An 18,787-nucleotide genomic window follows, 5' to 3' on the forward strand; every position below is an offset into this window, starting at 1 on the left:
ACGAACGTCTTTTCTTTACATATTCATTCACAGCAAAAAAAAAAAAAAAAAAAAGTAAGTCATCCACCTTTTAAGCATTTACAGAAATTCACCCTAGTTCCATTTCATAAATGCAACCCTGGTCCCGGATAGCCACAAGGTGTACTGGTTTCAGTAGTTTAATTCATCTGTCAGAGCAGCCAATTATAGAGTTTACTAAACTCACCTGGTTACCAGCATCCCACCCCCCACCCATGGAAATAAACTTGTTTCAGGCAAGCTTTTCTCATTGAAGCATTGCTTAAACAATGAGGTTTATTAAAACTCTAACCAATGAGCTTAACGTCACTTTAAACTGGGTTTCCAAAGCTAATGTGATTTTCGCTACTGTGATGGAAATTAAATGAGGTTATCAGCTAGGACAGCAGAAACATGAAGCGGGACAATAAGAATTACAAATACGGTCATTCTGCAAGCTGCTGCAGTTTACAGTATGCACACACCACAGCTACCGCCATCTGACTGATAAGTAGCTACAAACTCAGTTCAAGTGCAGGCAACATGACAAAAACCAAATACTGCTATTTTACCAAAAATGTCATTTTATTCCAAAGACTTACAACCGTGTACACAAACCCCATTCAATTGTCCTGAATTTTAAGATGCTTAAATTAATATTACTTTATTCATTATAAATTGTACAGTTATTTAAATAACCCACAGCGTTAATGTGATACGTACACCTCGCTGAGTTATTGCAGTGCGTTCCCTGCCATTCTGTACAGGACTGTTGGGGAGAGAGTTCAACGTTTCTTTTTGTCCCGTCCTCTCCAGTGTTAATCTCGTCTGTTGCCACGCAACCACATCATTAGGCCCACACTTCGATGACATCGCCATCCTCCATGTCCAGCTGGGAGGGCGTATGGCTGTCCGCGACCTTTGACCCGTCGAACAGGAAGCGGACTTCGCGCCTGGAGGAGATGCCCAGATGGGAGAGATACTGAGAGAGGATGGGCCCCAAAGGATCTTCCTGAAGAACAGAGTGAAAGGGGCGGATTTACTGCTTCAGCTCTACACCGCAGCCAACATGCAACACAGGCACTACATCTCAGGTGTGGCTTTGTGTCACGGTAACAGTACATTACCATGGTATCCATATGGGCCGAAATGCTCGTCATAAAGACACAGCAAAAACACTGTCGTTTGGCTCCAGTTAATAATGACCTTGTGTAGGGAATAGTCCTGGGTAGACCCTTTGTCCTTGCTCTGTAGTCGCACAGTGATGATGTCACGATCACTCTCTTTCTCTGTGTCTCCCTCTGCGATCACCACACAGTCTGGGGAAAAAAGGGGTTGTGGGTAGAAGGAGCTGATGTGTAGTTTTAAAATGTACAGTACTGAAAAATCACAAACATGGTTCCAGAAACCAGAATACACTCAGGTATTTGAATGTCTGAATCAGCCAGGCACTCAAAAACTACATTCTCCAGCATGACGGAGACCTCACCGATGATGTCAGCGATACCCAGGCCCAGCTCGTTTGCCGTGGACTCGACAGGAAGTTCCGTGTCTTTCCTCAACAGCAGGATGCGTGACGTCGGGACGTTCAGTTTGACTGACAGCTGCTGTACCGCCACGCTGAGGGGAGTGGTCTGCAATTAAAACCAGAGATCAGCCGCCAGTCACGTGCTCACTGTCACATGATCGCACTGGCCATGATGCTGATTGACTGTCATTTCAGCACCTAAGATATGGGTGATGTTTTTTTTTTTCCACTGAAGCTTTGGAAGGCTGGAGGTGCACTGCTGCATGCGGTATGCTTACAGAATGGGGAAAAGAAAAGGAATAAAAGAAAGCAGATTCCTGGAAGGCAGTTATTATTGCACTCAAAAGTATTTGCTAATTACCGGTACATCACCCAGCTCATAATATGCCAAGAACCATAAGCACGCAACCACAAAACTGACAGCCACACCTTCACACTGTTTCCCTGTAGAATTCTCTCCATTTATGCACACAGTACATCTGGATGCTTACAATAAAGAAGTGGGCGATGCACCAGGAAACAGCCTAGCTTCACTACGCAAGCGTGTTTTCCCACCCACCCCTCAGGTCCTGAATATACCCAATGACAGGGTTCATTCAGGGTGTTACCCCGCCCCTCAGGTCCTGAATATACCCAATGACAGGGTTCATTCAGGGTGTAAACCTGCCCCTTTAAAGGAAAAATAAAAAATGATAAAAGGGGGGACTTTAAGGGAAAAATAAGAAATTACTGTTTACATATATTTACTCGCTTTTATATAACCTTAAGAAATCATTTAAATTGCTTTTCTGTCTAACTGAGAATTATTGGTTTTCCCCAGAAAGCTGTCTCTGCATTTCTCCATTGTTTTAAGTCACATGTTAGCCTTGAAGAAGTCAGAATTTCTAAGTCAGTTTCTCAGAAATCTGATATGTTTTAACCAATCAGAGACGAGCTGCAAAACTGCACTATGTGCAGTTTTAGACAAACAGGTTTGGGGAAAATTCCAGAACATGCCTTTCACCTACTTTGAACTGTATAAAATTAAGGACTTTTCACCTGTTCGGACAGCTTTCATACAGAGGCGTTGTTGCACTGTGTGGATTCACCTCTTCAGCCGAATAAAGGTATCTGAACTGAATATTGTGTGTAAGTCTGTTGGACTCTTCTCACCGACCGGGGGAAATTAAGGTAATTTCCACCACACCCGTCAGGTCCTGAATATAACGAATGACAGGGTTTGTTCAGGGTGTTACCCCGCCCCTCAGATCCTGAATATACCCAATGACAGGGTTCGTTCAGGGTGTTACCCCGCCCCTCAGATCCTGAATATACCCAATGACAGGGTTCGTTCAGGGTGTTACCCCGCCCCTCAGATCCTGAATATACCCAATGACAGGGTTCGTTCAGGGTGTTACCCCGCCCCTCAGATCCTGAATATACCGAACGACGGGGTTCATTCAGCAAGTTCACTTCACAGACCCCTCCTCAGTAACATGAATTACAGAGTTCATCCAATCAAATGCAGGTGTGACGAAACCCTGACCCGTCTCTATGTCAGTGGTCTCCAACCCCGGTCCTGGAGAGCTACAGGGTCTGCTGGTTTTTGTTTTCACCTTAAAATCAGCACACAATTGAGATCCAAGACACCAGGTGAGTTGAGTTAACTGTGTAATCAACAGCTCTAGTTGATTCACGAAGTGCAGAGTCACTATGAAAACCAGCAGACCCTGTAGCTCTCCAGGACCGGGGTAGGAGACCACTGCTCTATGCTGAAGACTGCACTGTGCCACCTCGTTATAAAGCCTAAACCTGCTCCCCATTGGCAGCAGGACTGCGAGGGGGCGGGAGGGTTAGGGTTCGGGTTCGGGGGAGGGGTCTTACAGACTGCATGGGGATCTTGTGCAGGTCGGTGCGGCAGCGGAATTTGAGCGGTATCTCCCGCGACTCGTCGCTCCGCTCCGGCACCGCGTGGGGGGCCGAGATGATGATGACCTCGTCGTCTTCGCTGTCGTCATAGCGACAGGCGCCGCCGCGGTCGCCGGCGCCCGTCCGTACCGGGGACAAGAGTGAGCCAATGGCGTTCAGCTTTCTGTCCAGCTCCCTGAGAGATACAGAGGGGAGAGGGGGGGAGAGAGAGAGAGAGAGAGGGACGCAACGAGAGTGAGAGAGAGGGGGGGAGATCAGGAGCGACAGAGAGAGAGAACGGGAGTGAAAGAGCGAGAGAGACAGCAAACTTAGTACACACACAGACACACACAGACAGAGATATGCAGCCCTACACACGCGCACACGCACACAGACGCACGCTCACCTGATCTTGCGATTGGCCCGCATGGTGACCTTTGCTTGGGGGCTCTGAGGGGGCGGGGGCGGAGACAGCGAGCGGAAACTTTGCCTAAAAACACAAGAAAAACCAAGAGCCAACAAGGCAGAGTGAGAAATGAAGAAAGGCACATTTACATCTTACAATTCCGCACATTTCCTAAAATGCTCTTCTGTACTTCAGCATAGCATTATGGTTAGGGAACCCGGATTATAGGCTAGAGTCCCAGGTGCAGCATTACCTCTAAATGTAAATGGACTGTAGGTGAGAGAGTGTAGAGTGAATTATCCAGCCGTGTAAATGGACTGTATGTCAGAGTGTAGAGTGAATTATCCAGCTGTGTAAATGGACTGTATGTAAGAGTGTAGAGTGTAGAGTGAATTATCCAGATTTGTAAATGGACTGTAGGTCAGAGAGTGTAAAAAAGTTAATTATCCAGCTGTGTAAATGGACTGTATGTAAGAGTGTAAAAAGTTAATTATCCAGCTGTGTAAATGGACTGTATGTAAGAGTGTAAAAAGTTAATTATCCAGCTGTGTAAATGGACTGTATGTAAGAGTGTAAAAAGTTAATTATCCAGCTGTGTAAATGGACTGTATGTAAGAGTGTAAAAAGTTAATTATCCAGCCGTGTAAATGGACTTCAAATTCCTGTGCTAAAGGGAACTTCTCAATTCAATGCCGACGCTGCCACCTACTGGCCAAGTAGACATTTGTTTTTAGTTCTTGCAGCATCATCTCAGAATAGATCTTCTTTATACAGCATTTCAATTTAGGTCTAATAGTATGCTTCTTTTTTTTTTTAACCTTTGAAAAGTATGTGTTTTGGAATGCTTTTGTTCCCGCAAAATTCTAAGTCAGTGTTCTAGAATTCCATTGTGTTCAGTTACTGGTACTGATTGTGACATCAGCAGCAGCATGTTCAGTTAATCAATCTGATTCTAATCACACCATTGTGATGTCACACCTTCAAGGGTTAACACTGGTTTGTGCTTATGACCAGAAAGACGCAGCTTCCTGCAATGACTGACATTTCCTCACCCTATACTCTGCCGCTGAAACAAAAGTATGTGACCGCAGCCACACAAACGGTCCAATAATTGTGGAAGTGTGGAGTCCTGAGTCCCTGGGTCAGCACTTAACGGGCTATAGAATGGACCCGTGAGTTAAAGCTTTAGCTGGCCATATGACCCCAGCTTCACTGCTTTAGGCCGGCTTTACACGGTGCAATTTATGTGCAACTTCCATCCCTTTGTCGCATTGAATTGCACCGCGTAAACCCACCTGCGACACACGTGAAACTGGTTTGCAACACAGCTGCAACTCCTGCAAGTCCCAGCTGCACTCCTGCAGACCCGGTTGCGCAAGCAGCACACGGACCATGCAGGAGGAGGCAGGAGAGAGAGCAGAAGCCAGCCACACGCACGCATGCAGGCTGCTCTAGTTTGCACGCTCTGCAACTGATGAGGGCCCGTTACCGCGACGACGCGGGCCAGGAAATGCGACGGAGACATTCCAAAAAAAAGGGCATGGAAAAAAGACACGGCAAACAAACATGCAAATCAGAAAAAGATCCACCGACGCAGCGTCACAGCGATACGCGTTGAGAGGAGGCGACTCACTGGCTCTCATCTTTCTCGGCGTCCTCCTCCGAGTCAGAGAGGATGGTGGTGATTGGCTGCTCTTCGGCAGGGGGCGGAGCCTGTGACCAAGGCCACGGTTTTGGCACCTCTGCATCATCGCCTGCACAAGACACAAACTACAATGCTGGGGACTGCTCTCTTATACGGGTGGGCCCCACGGTCATCGAAACCAGACCATGCCGACTGGCCAGCAACCCCACAGGGTGGACCGCAAAAAACTCAAAATGTCATGACCGCTGGCTTTTGACCCATTATTATCAGTTATTAAAATTCTTCCATTCCATATAACCAAAGTGACACCTAGTGTCAGAATTAGGGACTGTGTTAAAAGTGGAAACTGGGCTAGATTACAATTTAGGATGAATTGCCAGATTGGAGCAATGTGTTTTACTTTGTCTTGCTTGACTTTCAGCAGGGACTCTACTTGACTTGCTTGATTCTAAGCACTGTAACTTGAGACTTGACTCAAGACTTGAAGGTTAAGACTTGAAATTTACTTGTAACCTATTCCCACCTTTGCCTGATCAAAATATATATTTAAGCTCCTTTAATGAGCCTGAATCTCCTGCTGTAAAAGAGGAGAGCACATTGCACTTTCCTGTGTAAGTGTAGGCAGAAATTTAATTATTTAGATCAACTTTAATTAGTTCTTAATGCAAGGCAGAAGATTCAATGTTAAAAAATACCTGTATGGCACATGGACACTGGTATAACAACAGACACTCAAAGTGACAGAGCATCACTAGATCAGAGAGAGTGGGTTAATGCAAGTCAAAGAACAGGGGTGTAAAATACCTGTGCTATCTGCATGTACAAAAACAGATGGCTTCAACTGCAAACTGCTGTTGACCTAAAATGGAAAAAAAAAAAATCACTGCGACACAAACACTGGTTTGTCACATCCCACTACTCGAAGCACACAATGTTCAATTTCACAATATTATATTTTCAGAAAAATAGGCACAATATGGTACAAAAGTACACAGCTACGTTGACCAGTAGGTTTAATCTTAGCGTCCTTGGTTTCTCGAAAGTCAACAGTTCACCATGAGTCACACATGGTGAACACAACTACCGAAATTCAAAAATTATGATATAAGACACACCTTGTTGGAGTAAATGGGTACCGTTATTAGGGTTGTAGGGTCGATTATGCGTCGTCTTTTTGGTGGCGGTCTGACTGGGGTCCCAACCTCCGAGTCACTGTCGCTGTCCGACACCTGAAAACCACTCAGTAAGAATCTGCACAGATCAGCGCGAATCACCGGCATCAATCACAAGAACTATACACACCTATCTACAACACACGGACCGTTTCTCATACTCACTGCCAAGAGCTGTACTTAAACAGCACGACAGACAGACGTCGAACTTAAGAAATCAGCTAGTTTAGGTTAGCTCAAGTAAAACAACTATAAAGCTGTTTAACTAGCAAGCCAAGTTAAGAAGCTAAACCAGCTAGCTTACATTAGTGAACAACAATGTTTTCCAACAGCTGTTAAGCTAGTTAAGGCGATTAATTTAATAATAATATTAATATAAAGGAAATCATATCATCTATCATATCGGTACTATGAACTTATATTAGTTAGCTAGCAAGCTATTATCGCGAAGTAGCTAACCGAATTTCACCAAGTAACGCCAGCAATTAAATGAAAGCATAGAAACGTAGCTAACTAAGATACGCTGCTTCCATTGACTGAAACAAAGTAGATGTTAGTGAGCTAATTTCCCAAGTTAAATGTTTTGGAAGAGTCACACTTACGGTTTCAGCCATTATTTTTCGGGCGGGAGGTGCTGTTTTACTCTCAACCCTCTGTATCGCAGCACCAGCTGCCAATCAACGCATTTTTCCACAATTACTTGTTACTGTTGGTTGAATCTATAATTTATCGCGTCTCGGTACGATGGCTTCATTGGCTATGTTGTTTTAAAGGCGGGGTTTACAAAACAAAATCTTTTCTTATTGGCTCAAACTTTCAACAGACAGGTCAGTGTCACAAAATTAGGCGTGAAGTGGCACAGACTCTCACCGCTTACAAACATTCATATCTGTACCTTCTGACTACATTTCAACAGACAGAATTCATAAACAACTTCACACGTCCACACAATAAAGTCCCAAACTTAGGGGATGGTGCCTTTTTATCTATTTCTTCTTCTTCCTGCCTGATTGCATCATCACACATTCTGAAGGCCCACAAAGAATGTCTCCCCATTGGACATTTAGGTACATCACCCAATAACAAGACCAGGTCAAAACCTAGTATATGGCTGGACCTAACACACTTCATCCTGCCGACCAACTTCATCACTCACTCAATCACTCAGTAGCTCACAGAGTAGCGTGTCTACCCAAGACACTTTTGGAAGAGTGACAGGCTGGGTTCAAATCCCCCCTTGGACTCAAGAAAACCTCTCACTCATTACACTGCCTTGCAGGGTAACTAAAAATAAAGTACTTACAAAAAGAAATGATGTCTGATGAAAAACACATTTTCAACGTACAAAAATATGCCAAGTTACTTACACATACAAAGCAGGGCCTAAGACATTACTTTAAATCTAGGCCTGCCATTAAAAGTATTGATCTCAAAATTGCCGGTGTCCTGCTGCTCCTCATCCAGTCTCTCGTGTGCGTCTTCGCCTGGCGGGATTTTCGATGCAGCAGCTTCGGGGGATTCTGGGTCTCACGCTGCCTTCACGTTGTGCTCGACATTTCGGTCACCATAGCCACACCATAGCCAATGAATGGCTTTCTGGGAAAATGAAACCAAGTAAATCTTCCTCTTCTGCTTCCCCCTGTTCCAGATGTTATTCATGACAGTTATGGCCTGATCCAGGCTCTACATTCACCTCACCCCCCAGCTGTGCTCCTGCTGGTGGACGAGCTCATCAGACTGAACAGGAAGAAGGAGGAAATCCCTATGGTGAAAGCAGAGCTGCTTCCCCCTGGCACAGTCCCTAAATAAAAAAGCCCTCTCTCACAGCACATTAGCATGATCACTGTACCAGCCAGAATATCCATCTGGCTCACTCACATCATAAACCACCGGGCAGGTGGCAGGCGCCGTTGGTGACGATGTCAGAAATATTTTAGCAGGAGAATAATAAGGCATCAGACAAGACAGGAAATGATAGCTACCTGCGTAAAGAGGTTTAGAGGTACATTATTTAATTTTAACAGCTTCTCTAACATAACTGATTTAATTCCACTCACTGTATGGTATTATCAGAAAGTATGCGTGTGAAAATACTTTGGCAAGGTCTGGTTTATCGATCTTTTTTAAAAAAAAAAAAATTTAAATTAACGTCTTGTTCAATGTCTTCTGTCTTGTAAATTAGAAGTAGCAAGCCTGCATTCATAATATGATGTATCATTTCAATTCCCTTTCTTTAATTGACTACATATTTAATTTAATCATTAATAATTATTTAATAATCTTAATAACACCTGACTTTGTTTTGACTTGTTGGTTGATTCCACCAGGTTTGTGTAGACTGACCTATTAACAAATTCAGCAATTTAATTGAGTGAGGGGTTCTAGCAGGCAATCCCACTTGCTGAACATTTTAACAAGATTCAGAAAATAAACATATTTTTACTTAATCCTCGCTTCCCCAACACCCTTACTGGTACAACATGCGAAGCGTCACACAGGATGTTTAAGCCCTAAATGCAGAAGACTGGTTAGACACAAACAGAAAACACAAAAAGTAATATTTTAAACTGGTTCTTTCTGGTTTAAAATTGTACAACTTTGTGTAATCTTGGGGAACGCTGTTCTCTCAAAATCATCAAGGAATCTTTATACTGTAACTTCAGTAGAAGTTGATGGTTCCTGTATGTTAAGCTAACACTGTAGAACAGAAAAACATGTTTTTTATCTACACAATACACATACAAGCATAATCGCAAATGAATGTTCAATAATGACATAGATTTTAAAAATATTGATATTGTTGGTAATTAATGTATGCAATTAATACCTAGTCCATAATTTAAAATATATATATTTCTAGCTGTCTTATGCTCAAGTCCCTAACAATTTGGACAGTAACATGTATAAATGAATGAACATTTCATGAATAAATCTTACATGAATCCTTTATTCTTTGATTCTCCGATGTCCACATGAAATGTAAATGCACAGCATTTTATATTAAGGAGCATATTTCAGATTTTTTAAATCATGATTTTTATCTTGACTCTGAAGGCAGAATCAGTTTTGCTGAGTCACGATGACCGAAGAATCAGACACACTCTGAATGCATTAAGCTTTTATTCATGTATTTGTTGAGCTTATTTGAGCATTTGAACTTGGCGAAACAAAGCAAATAAGATAAATAAAATGAAAATGAAAATATCTCCACCTCTTTTCTGATAAAGTCTGTTTACTGTATACTATAGTTTCCTGGTTCAAGTCTCAGGAGTCTGAAAGTCCCAAAAAAAACCCTTATTGAAGCTTGACTACACAAAGAGCTATAGTGTCAGAATATGGTCTTTCAGTCACTGAAAAGTCCTAAGATTCCCAAGTGGGACCCACATCTTACCTTAAATCGCACTCTGTTTATGTGTAAGTGCATATTTTTAATCAGGCACTTGCAGTTTTCTTGGCAACAGAGTGCCGTTTGACCACAAAGGCAGCGGGCGAATCAGAGTTCTCAGATTCTCAAAGTTTAATTTCACACCTGCACCACTGAGCAGTTTGAGTTTGATAAAATCTTGAGCTACATTGAGAGGCTCATAGATTTTTAAGAGAGAAAAGCTACAAGGGGGAACATTTCGAGCTTGGAATTTCAAGTGTCACACCAAAGGCCCTACGCTGTAGGAAGACCACTCTCTGCTCTAAGCTGTATACTCTTCACTCAATGCTCTAAGCTGTATACACTATGCTCTAAGCTCAATGCGGATAACATCGGACAGTGAACTTTGGCAGAGCTATCAGGGACTGTGAGAACACACGTCGCTGTTTAGGCTCAATTTTTCGCTGTCAGAAATGGACTTGCGTCCGTAGCAACGGTAACCGGAAACAAAGTATCCCTACATCCGGTTTTGGTCGCCATCTTGTGAAATTAGCCCATGCTCTCAGCTCTATGCTCTATGCTCTTGCTCACGGGTTCAGGTCATTCGGGTCACACGTGATCATGACTTTGACCCCCAGGCCCTGGCGCATGGTCTCACTGGCCTGCAGGGCCTGCTCCAGCGGGAAACGGTGCGTCACCAGGGGTTTGACGTTCACCTGCTTGGAGGCCAACATGAGGATTGCCACTGGCCACCTGAAAGAGGGAAAGCGCAGCCAATGAGGGCACAGCAACAGACCCACATTATCACAAGCAGCAGTATGGTAGCACGGTATAACGGTTCGATAATCGTGGTTGGAACTCAGAGGATGCTGATTCCATCTGACAGGTTTGAGCTATTAAGGTTACATTTATTATAGCCCTCGTTGTGATTGCTTTATTCTGATTTAAGTTGTTTTTTGTTTTTACTTAATTCTTAATATACATTCACACACACACACACACACACCCAAACACAGACTCTGCAACAGGCTTCCCACTGTTAGGGACAGATGGCCACATACAGAGTTCAATCATTGTTTGTAAGGAAGTACACCAGCCGCAGATCAAAGGGGTGTCACCGGCAGCAGACGAAACTGGCGGCTGGTGTACATCCGAGGCGCCGTGGCGAGTCTCTCTCTGTGCGTCGGAACGAAAACTTTCCGAACGGAAAGTGGTCATCGGCGCGTTGCTTCACCGGTCCGACTCGGTTCCGCAACGCGAGAGGAATCCCCAACAGATCCCAGGGGAGGCCGAGTCGTGTTCCAGGCGCTTCTGTAAAATCCAGCAGTGCGCATTGATTTCATGTGAAAACATATATGTGCTGTGTGAGCCTCTCTGGACAGAACATCTGTTTAAGAGCATAAATGTGTATTTCTCATTCCTAGGAGCACCACTGAAGACCGCACGTAGCCTTGTGTTATCGGCACAATTTATGTTCTCCCATGCACTGCTAATACGGTTTGATTTACACGTTCACGGGGTGCAGAAACACGCTTGGGCGAGCGATCGGGGCGGTCAGGACGGCACCCAGAAGCCCCGGTGGTCGAACCGTGGTCCCGGAGAGCCGCAGGGCTGTGTTCACCGGGGCGTGGCTGGGTCGTTCAGTCTCGCCGTCGGAAAAAAAAGCCACCAGGGCAAAGCGTGCGGGTGTTTCTGCTGCTACTCAGCACGCCAACGGCGAAATAAAGCAGCCGATTGCGCAATGAGTTCCACTCACTGGACCGGCTCGTCGCTGCGGAATCGGCCGCTGACGTTAAGGCGAAAAGTCAGTCACCCTGAGACACTCTAAAAGGGTGAGAACCAGCGCTTATACTGTACTTTGTATTATCTTGATGTTGCAGCTTGTCAAGCCTCCTAGTTTGACTTAGCGTTGGTTAGGTCAGAGTGATGTTTACTGTGTGAACTGGACTTAATGTGTTCATGGCTATGAATAACTGTTACACAATGAGTATCGTACTGGAGGGCTGCATTGGGGTTGGGTACCCGCAGGTACCCAAAGGCTGAGGGAGGGGGCGGTTTTCACTCTGTTGCGGATGGGAGCGGGCGATCGGGTTCAAGCTCGCAAGATAAGTGCAAGATGACAATCACGTGAAAACGGCATTTAACATGTTATGTCAAAAAACTGTTTTCGTTTGTTTTCATAAAAAGAACCCGTTACTAATTATGTCTCATGATGCTTTACTTTTTTCTATAACCAACACATGCATTTAATGTTTCTTTCATTTAATGTTTATTTGGTTATTCTGTTGCGGAGAGGGAGGACAAATAACACGGCAAGGTGTTGACTAACGGTAAACTGAACGGTAAAAGTCGCACACTCAATATGCTCCAGTTCCATTTTCTCATAGCCAACATGTCATCACCCAAAGGCGGGTGGCGAAACTTGGATTGGAGCATAGAGTGTACGGCTTTCTTTTTTTCTTTCTTTCTGTTAGTTATTCCAAACATCTCGTTTTAAACACCAGTAGACTCCTTTCATAAATAGACTCTCGTCCTCTATATAAAAAGGTAGGCCTAAATGAAGTTTTTTCTCAGCAGGATTGGAGCAGGCGAGAGACCAACAGAAAGCAGTTGTGCGGGCGGGAGTGGTTAAAATATCCACGGTTGCGGGCGGGAGCGGAACAGACGTGTCGCCGGAGCGGGCGTGGAGTGGTCAGAAACGTAGCAGTTTGCGGGCGGGTGCGGGACTGAAAAAACACTCCCGCGCAGACCTGTATGTACCTTATCTGACCTGCGTTTCGTAGGTGTTCCAATGACCTTCGGTATGCGCTTATTGTACGTCGCTTTGGATAAAAGCATCTGCCAAATACATGTAATGTAATGCAATGCCCTTTAATGCAAGGCAATGCAATGTAATGCCCTGTAATGCAAGGCAATGCAATGTAATGTACTGTAATGTAATGTAATGAAATGTAATGTACTGCAATGTAGTGAGAGCGGACACCAGTGGTCAGGCCGGCCGCATGTGAAGATGGCGGCCGTGGCGGAGGTTATTTACGTGTTGCAGTAGCGAAAACTCCCTCGGATCTCCACCTCTCTGACGGCAGCGCTGGGGAGGGGCACGGTCATCTCGGACAGCCTTGCATTCTGCTGTAAACATCTACAGTTTGTTGTGGAGCATTAGCAGAATGAATTGTACATTTCAATAGGTGCAAAGCTTTAATTTAAACTGTGCTAATTGGTGGGTCATTGTTACGTTCCACGTCGTGTGTGTTTTTTTTTTTTCCCCTCTGTAAGGCTGCAGGAGAGCCAATCATCATCCCATTCGCTGTCTCCGCTGTCAATCATCGTTAACCTGGTCCCGCCTCCACCAATCACATCCCTCCTCTGGAAGATAAAAGCTGCGTGGCTGCTGCTGCTGCTCCTCTCTCTGTCATTTGATCTCTGTTTGTTTTTGCTGTGTGGTTGTGTATGTGTGGTAGAGATTTAGAGACCTGTGTTGTGCGTGTAAACGTTTCCCCTGCTTGTGTATGTGTGGTTGTCTGCGTGTGGTTCAGGCCCTGGGGCAGGTACGAGAGAGGCCTACACTCAGGAGGAAACTTGTATGGACACATTAGAAAAGGGGTGGTTGCCAACTGTGTATTTTGGTTTGTAAGAGTAGTTAGATAGACAGTCTTTTGTTTTGCATAGCTAGTCAGATTATCATTTGTTCTAGCGCTGTTTGGTTTTGTTTATTTCATTTCTTTGGCTACATCCATGTCCCTTGGCCTTGTGACCTAGTTGTGTCTTTGTTTTGTGTAAACTTGTAACACATGTATATATCACTTCACTTGCACTCTTATAATAATAACACCTTTAATATCACCTGCAACCTTGCCTGACCTGATTATTTACCCTAAACGTGCTGAACACCTTTTCACCCGGACACTTTACTTTGCTATATACGTTACGTACTCCCTCCTACCCCTAGACACCTTGAGAGACGTAACAGTCATCCAAACAAAGCACAAAACTTCCCCATTTTTTCCCCCAATTTGGAAAGTCCAATCATACACAGCTGTGCTCTTGCTGCACAGGACAGTGTAGATAAGCACACGTTCCCCTCTGAAGCATGTGACCAGCCACTTCTTTTCACACCACATACATGAGTGGAGGAAGAAGCCGAATGGGTAGCTTTAGCAAGCACACAGTGGGCACCTGATCAACTAGTGGGGGTCATTAGAGGGGTGAGATCCCAACTGAACACTCTTTAACCCTGTGCAATGCTACTGAACACCCCCTAACCCTGAGCAATGCTACTGAATACCCCCTAACCCTGGGCAATGCTACTGAACACCCCCTAACCCTGAGCAATGCTACTGAACACTCCCTAACCCTGGGCAATGCTACTGAACACCCCCTAACCCTGAGCAATGCTACTGAACAACTTTGTTCAGACTACTTTGATTAGATGTTGTTATTGGCAGACAATGTAGCAAAATGTCTTCCACTGTTATCGCACAATTGCGAGACAACTGATATCACAATGAATATGGCAGACACCCATCAGATTTCCCTTCCTCACCACTTATCACCACCTGTGATGCACCCATCGCCTTAGCAACCAGCAAGCAGACCAGCCCAATTGGTCCTGTGATGAAATTCAGAGGAAGGGATGTTGTTATAGTTAAATAAGGCAACTGATATCACAATGAATATGGCAGACACCCATCAGATTTCCCTTCCTCACCACTTATCACCACCTGTGATGCACCCATCGCCTTAGCAACCAGCAAGCAGACCAGCCCAATTGGTCCTGTGATGAAATTCAGAGGAAGGGATGTTGTTATAGTTAAATAAGGCCAAGGAAAATATAAAACATTGTAAAACTATTAAACAAAATGACAGTGTGTGGCAACGTCGCACATAATGTGCATGAAAAGAATAAAATGAGGTGACGACTTTTTCAATATGTTCACCGCTTCCAGTGAAGCAGCATGTAGAGGAAAGTGCTATAAGAGGATTAAAGACTTAACCACTCTTACTCGCTGTTCACTTCCTGAAAATTCTGATATGCGGGAAAACAGTGAGATACAGAATTAATCTTTCGGTGCTGCAGTGTTTAGTTGAAGGGTGCAGCTATGTGTGACGGGGAGGTGAGCAATCTGTAGCTGATAGGATTCTCAAAAATATTGCTCTTTTTAGGGAAATAAAACAGGACTGCTAGAGACGGTGCCAACCACAAGCCATCCTTGGCACTCCTGTTATCAACACAGTGCCTTTTTAAATAAAATATATTCCAGCTAGTGACTTATGCAGGATTTTAATGATTGGTGGGTTGTTCTGAACATGGGAGGAACAAACTTATCTGCCCTGGGTCTGCTGATATGCGCCACAACAATGAGGCCTGTTAACAGACCTGGCAGCAGTTCCATACTGGCAGCTAATGATGCAGGTGGAATGGCCGGCGCCCTGCGGCAGTTCCGCAGTTTACCTGCACCACAGACCAGCACAGTGCTGCCCAGAGTCACCTGACCTGAGCCCTGTGAGTGTTCCACAGTTTACCTGCACCACAGACCAGCACAGTGCTGCCCAGAGTCACCTGACCTGAGCCCTGCGAGTGTTCCACAGTTTACCTGCACCACAGACCAGCACAGTGCTGCCCAGAGTCACCTGACCTGAGCCCTGTGAGTGTTCCACAGTTTACCTGCACCACAGACCAGCACAGTGCTGCCCAGAGTCACCTGACCTGAGCCCTGCGAGTGTTCCACAGTTTACCTGCACCACAGACCAGCACAGTGCTGCCCAGAGTCACCTGACCTGAGCCCTGCGAGTGTTCCACAGTTTACCTGCACCACAGACCAGCACAGTGCTGCCCAGAGTCACCTGACCTGAGCCCTGCGAGTGTTCCACAGTTTACCTGCACCACAGACCAGCACAGTGCTGCCCAGAGTCACCTGACCTGAGCCCTGCGAGTGTTCCACAGTTTACCTGTGGGCGGGAGCAGACACTGACAGCGCTGAACTCTGAAAGACTGCCACTAATGTCAGTGAAACTTTGTGGGATGGACATAGCATTAACAAGTGGCCAGTTTTATATGTGCGTGAGTCTAGTTCAAGAACTTTAAAATATATTTAACTCTGCACAATTTGGCAGATCGCTCAATGGTAACAGAAGTCGGCACTGTGTGTGTAGTACCTGGAGAGGTTCCCATCGTCTGGGGGTGTGGTGCAGCCCCAGACGTCTGGGGGTGTGGCGCAGCAGAAGATGGTGGGGCCAGTTTTGAAAAACTCATCCATCTCAGGAGGCACTGCAGGCTCAACTGCTACTCTGTCACCTACACGATCAAACACAAGACATTTTTCTGGAAAAAAGCATTCATGATTCAACAGGAAACGTCTGTTTTTTTTTACACTTCTTGGATATACAATGTAATGTCTTGGCCAACTGATTCCATTTCAATAGGTACGATATTCCTTATTCACTGTGAGGCACAATCTAGTGTTTTTATTGTAGAACTCCTGCACTACTGTCCAAAGGTCTGGTAACCATGGTGATCAGCAGACCTGGGTGAAATACGTATTTGAAGAACTTAAAACCTTTGGAACCTCCTGTACATCCCTGAACATTTTCAACAAAACATGTTGCTAAGTAAAACTTACTGTCATGTGAAAGAAGAATTTTTATCAGACACTTCTTTTCAAATTGGCAGCCGTTTGAGGTATTTTACTGAGTTTTACAAAGGGGTGGTAACTTCAAATAAAGTATCTGCCCAAGGTCTAGTCATCAGAGCATGCCAGTTGATGGGATACATATTCTATAAATTAAAATAAAGTTCAGACACATATCTCTATTGTTCTGATCACTTAGGTCTTTGGATTTTCATCTATCACGGACTCATCCACTCAGAACCTCAAATAATTAGTACACACATATAATGTAGTACGTTATTTCTGTAGTAAAAATAAATATGGGATGAAGCAAATGTCTACAGATTTGCGTTGTACTTGCCCGGCTGGAGGTGCTTCAAATGGTTCAATACACTCACGTTTCATTCGTCAAGCTAACTAAATAAACGTCTAGATGTTGGATGCTGGAGTCCGTGCAAATAATGTTATAGCAGAATTTACCAATCTGAGATCGCCAGGAGAATGTACCACTACGGACAGATTTTCTTTATCCATTACGGACACATTTTCTTTAACCATGTCGACAATCTGATATAAATCCGTGATAAATTCGATTGTTCAGCGAGAACACTGCAGCACGCCTGTCTTAACTACACTCAGAAGTATTCAAGGTGCCTTTTCCTGTTTATTTATTTATACCAAAATGGTAGAACTTGCACAACTAACTATTAATACAGCACGTGTCAGGTCATGAGTGTTTTCGTTTGGATTGTGACCATAGACTGTGATTGTTACCATGTAAATTATCAAGTAAATTAACTAAAACGCTAAGCAATTGATGTAAAATACCTTGCAAGAAAGGTTTTCTGTCGAGATATATTTTGTTTCAACTAAAAAGTGAGCAATACATGCAGAAGATTCAACGAAAGTAAGGAGCTGGATGTTTGTGCATGCCGTTATAACTCCGTTATTACAAACATTACGGTATTCCGATGGAATCCACGATATTGTTGGTAACAAGAATTTACAGTGCCGTAACAATACATTTTTCCCTTTCCTGATTTCCTCTATTATTGCATATTTGTCATGCTGAATAGGTGCAGATACTTGCACAAAATGTAATATTAGACAAAGCAATCAGAGTGAACACAAAGCACAATTTTAAAATTATTAATTATATGAAAAAGTTATCAAACACCCCATCCCCCCCCCCCCCCCCCCCGTTTAAATATCTGCGCGTGGCAACGGCTTCGCTCTGTGGGAAAATGTTTGTTGGGGCGACTGATTCTTGAGAGATATAATACATTGCTCTAACACATATAACCATGTTAGCTACGATGTTTGATTATGCTATACACAGAAGTAGAAAGGTCACACAATTATAAAGAAGTGGAGAACTGCATAGGCATGACAGATGTAGCCTGTTAATGTCATCAACAAAGCAGCACTGATTAGAAATGTTAATAATAATGACCCATATGGCATCAAAGCTGGGTAACAACAATAACAGATGATCACAAGCGGTAGGGACTGCCACAGCCTGAAAACGAATGAATTCTGGAGGGGAAAAAATAAACAATAGAGATGCTGTCCTTTCTGACACCAATCAGTGCCTGCCCTCCGTACGCTGTCGTGTGTACTTCCATCTTCCAGAGGAACGCAGACCCCACACTGAGCTGCGCGGACATCCATACAGTTCGCGAGCAGAATAAACAAGAATAATTAAAACGTACGTTTCTAGTGCATCCGAGGATCTGTGACGCAGCCATTTGCAAGCCTATTATAACCGCGTCTTACTGCTTCATCCGTCGTGCAGCTTTCTTATAGCATCTTATAGCATTTCTTATAGCAAGTCTATGCCTCTCCATTCCAGCACACGCGGAAAGGCTGTGAGCACGAGATAGATGCATGCTAGTGACGAGAAAATTAGCATACAGATTGGGACCGTTTAATTAATGCGCGCCTTGCTGTGAATAATCACGGCCTCAAACGCTTCTTGCTGTTGAGCTGAAACTGTGCGCGATTCATAAATCGCGTAGAGACAGGTGTACGGCTGCTGTACGTGTAAATCCTTTCCAATTGGAAAACAAGCTGAAATAATACCTCATTAAGTCAGTAAATATGTAAATACGCCCTGAATGACTGCAGAAAAAAGAAAAAACAAACACATCAACACAGAAGGTTAAATACAGAATATATTT

At 44.2% G+C, this 18,787-nt stretch overlaps 1 protein-coding gene and 1 long non-coding RNA gene across 6 annotated transcripts; both read right to left on the bottom strand.

The window, feature by feature from the left end:
- Positions 1–561: 561 nt before the first annotated feature.
- On the bottom strand, positions 562–7,359 carry nfatc2ip (nuclear factor of activated T cells 2 interacting protein). Of its 4 annotated transcripts, none has more exons than XM_035398144.1 (9): positions 7,238–7,359; positions 6,600–6,692; positions 6,268–6,322; positions 5,452–5,572; positions 3,819–3,902; positions 3,389–3,608; positions 1,487–1,631; positions 1,204–1,316; positions 562–1,009 (listed from the first exon to the last, which is right to left on the bottom strand). In XM_035398144.1, exons 1-9 carry the CDS (start codon positions 7,247–7,249, stop codon positions 848–850), a joined length of 1,005 nt encoding a protein of 334 aa, XP_035254035.1. In that variant the 5' UTR covers positions 7,250–7,359; the 3' UTR covers positions 562–847. The 4 variants fall into 4 exon arrangements, with proteins under 4 accessions (XP_035254035.1, XP_035254034.1, XP_035254033.1 ...); XM_035398143.1 differs by having other exon boundaries at positions 6,579–6,692; XM_035398142.1 differs by lacking the exon at positions 7,238–7,359 and having other exon boundaries at positions 6,600–7,231.
- Positions 7,360–13,104: 5,745 nt separating this feature from the next.
- On the bottom strand, positions 13,105–18,650 carry LOC118216275. 2 transcript variants are annotated; one of them, XR_004762992.1, is made up of 3 exons: positions 18,320–18,650; positions 14,543–16,294; positions 13,105–13,128 (listed from the first exon to the last, which is right to left on the bottom strand). It is a non-coding gene; the product is annotated as an uncharacterized LOC118216275 (long non-coding RNA). The 2 variants fall into 2 exon arrangements; XR_004762993.1 differs by lacking the exon at positions 13,105–13,128 and having other exon boundaries at positions 13,145–14,608; positions 14,708–16,294.
- Positions 18,651–18,787: the final 137 nt, after the last annotated feature.

This window comes from Anguilla anguilla, chromosome 17 (genome assembly GCF_013347855.1).
Source record: "Anguilla anguilla isolate fAngAng1 chromosome 17, fAngAng1.pri, whole genome shotgun sequence".
NCBI lineage: Eukaryota > Metazoa > Chordata > Actinopteri > Anguilliformes > Anguillidae > Anguilla > Anguilla anguilla.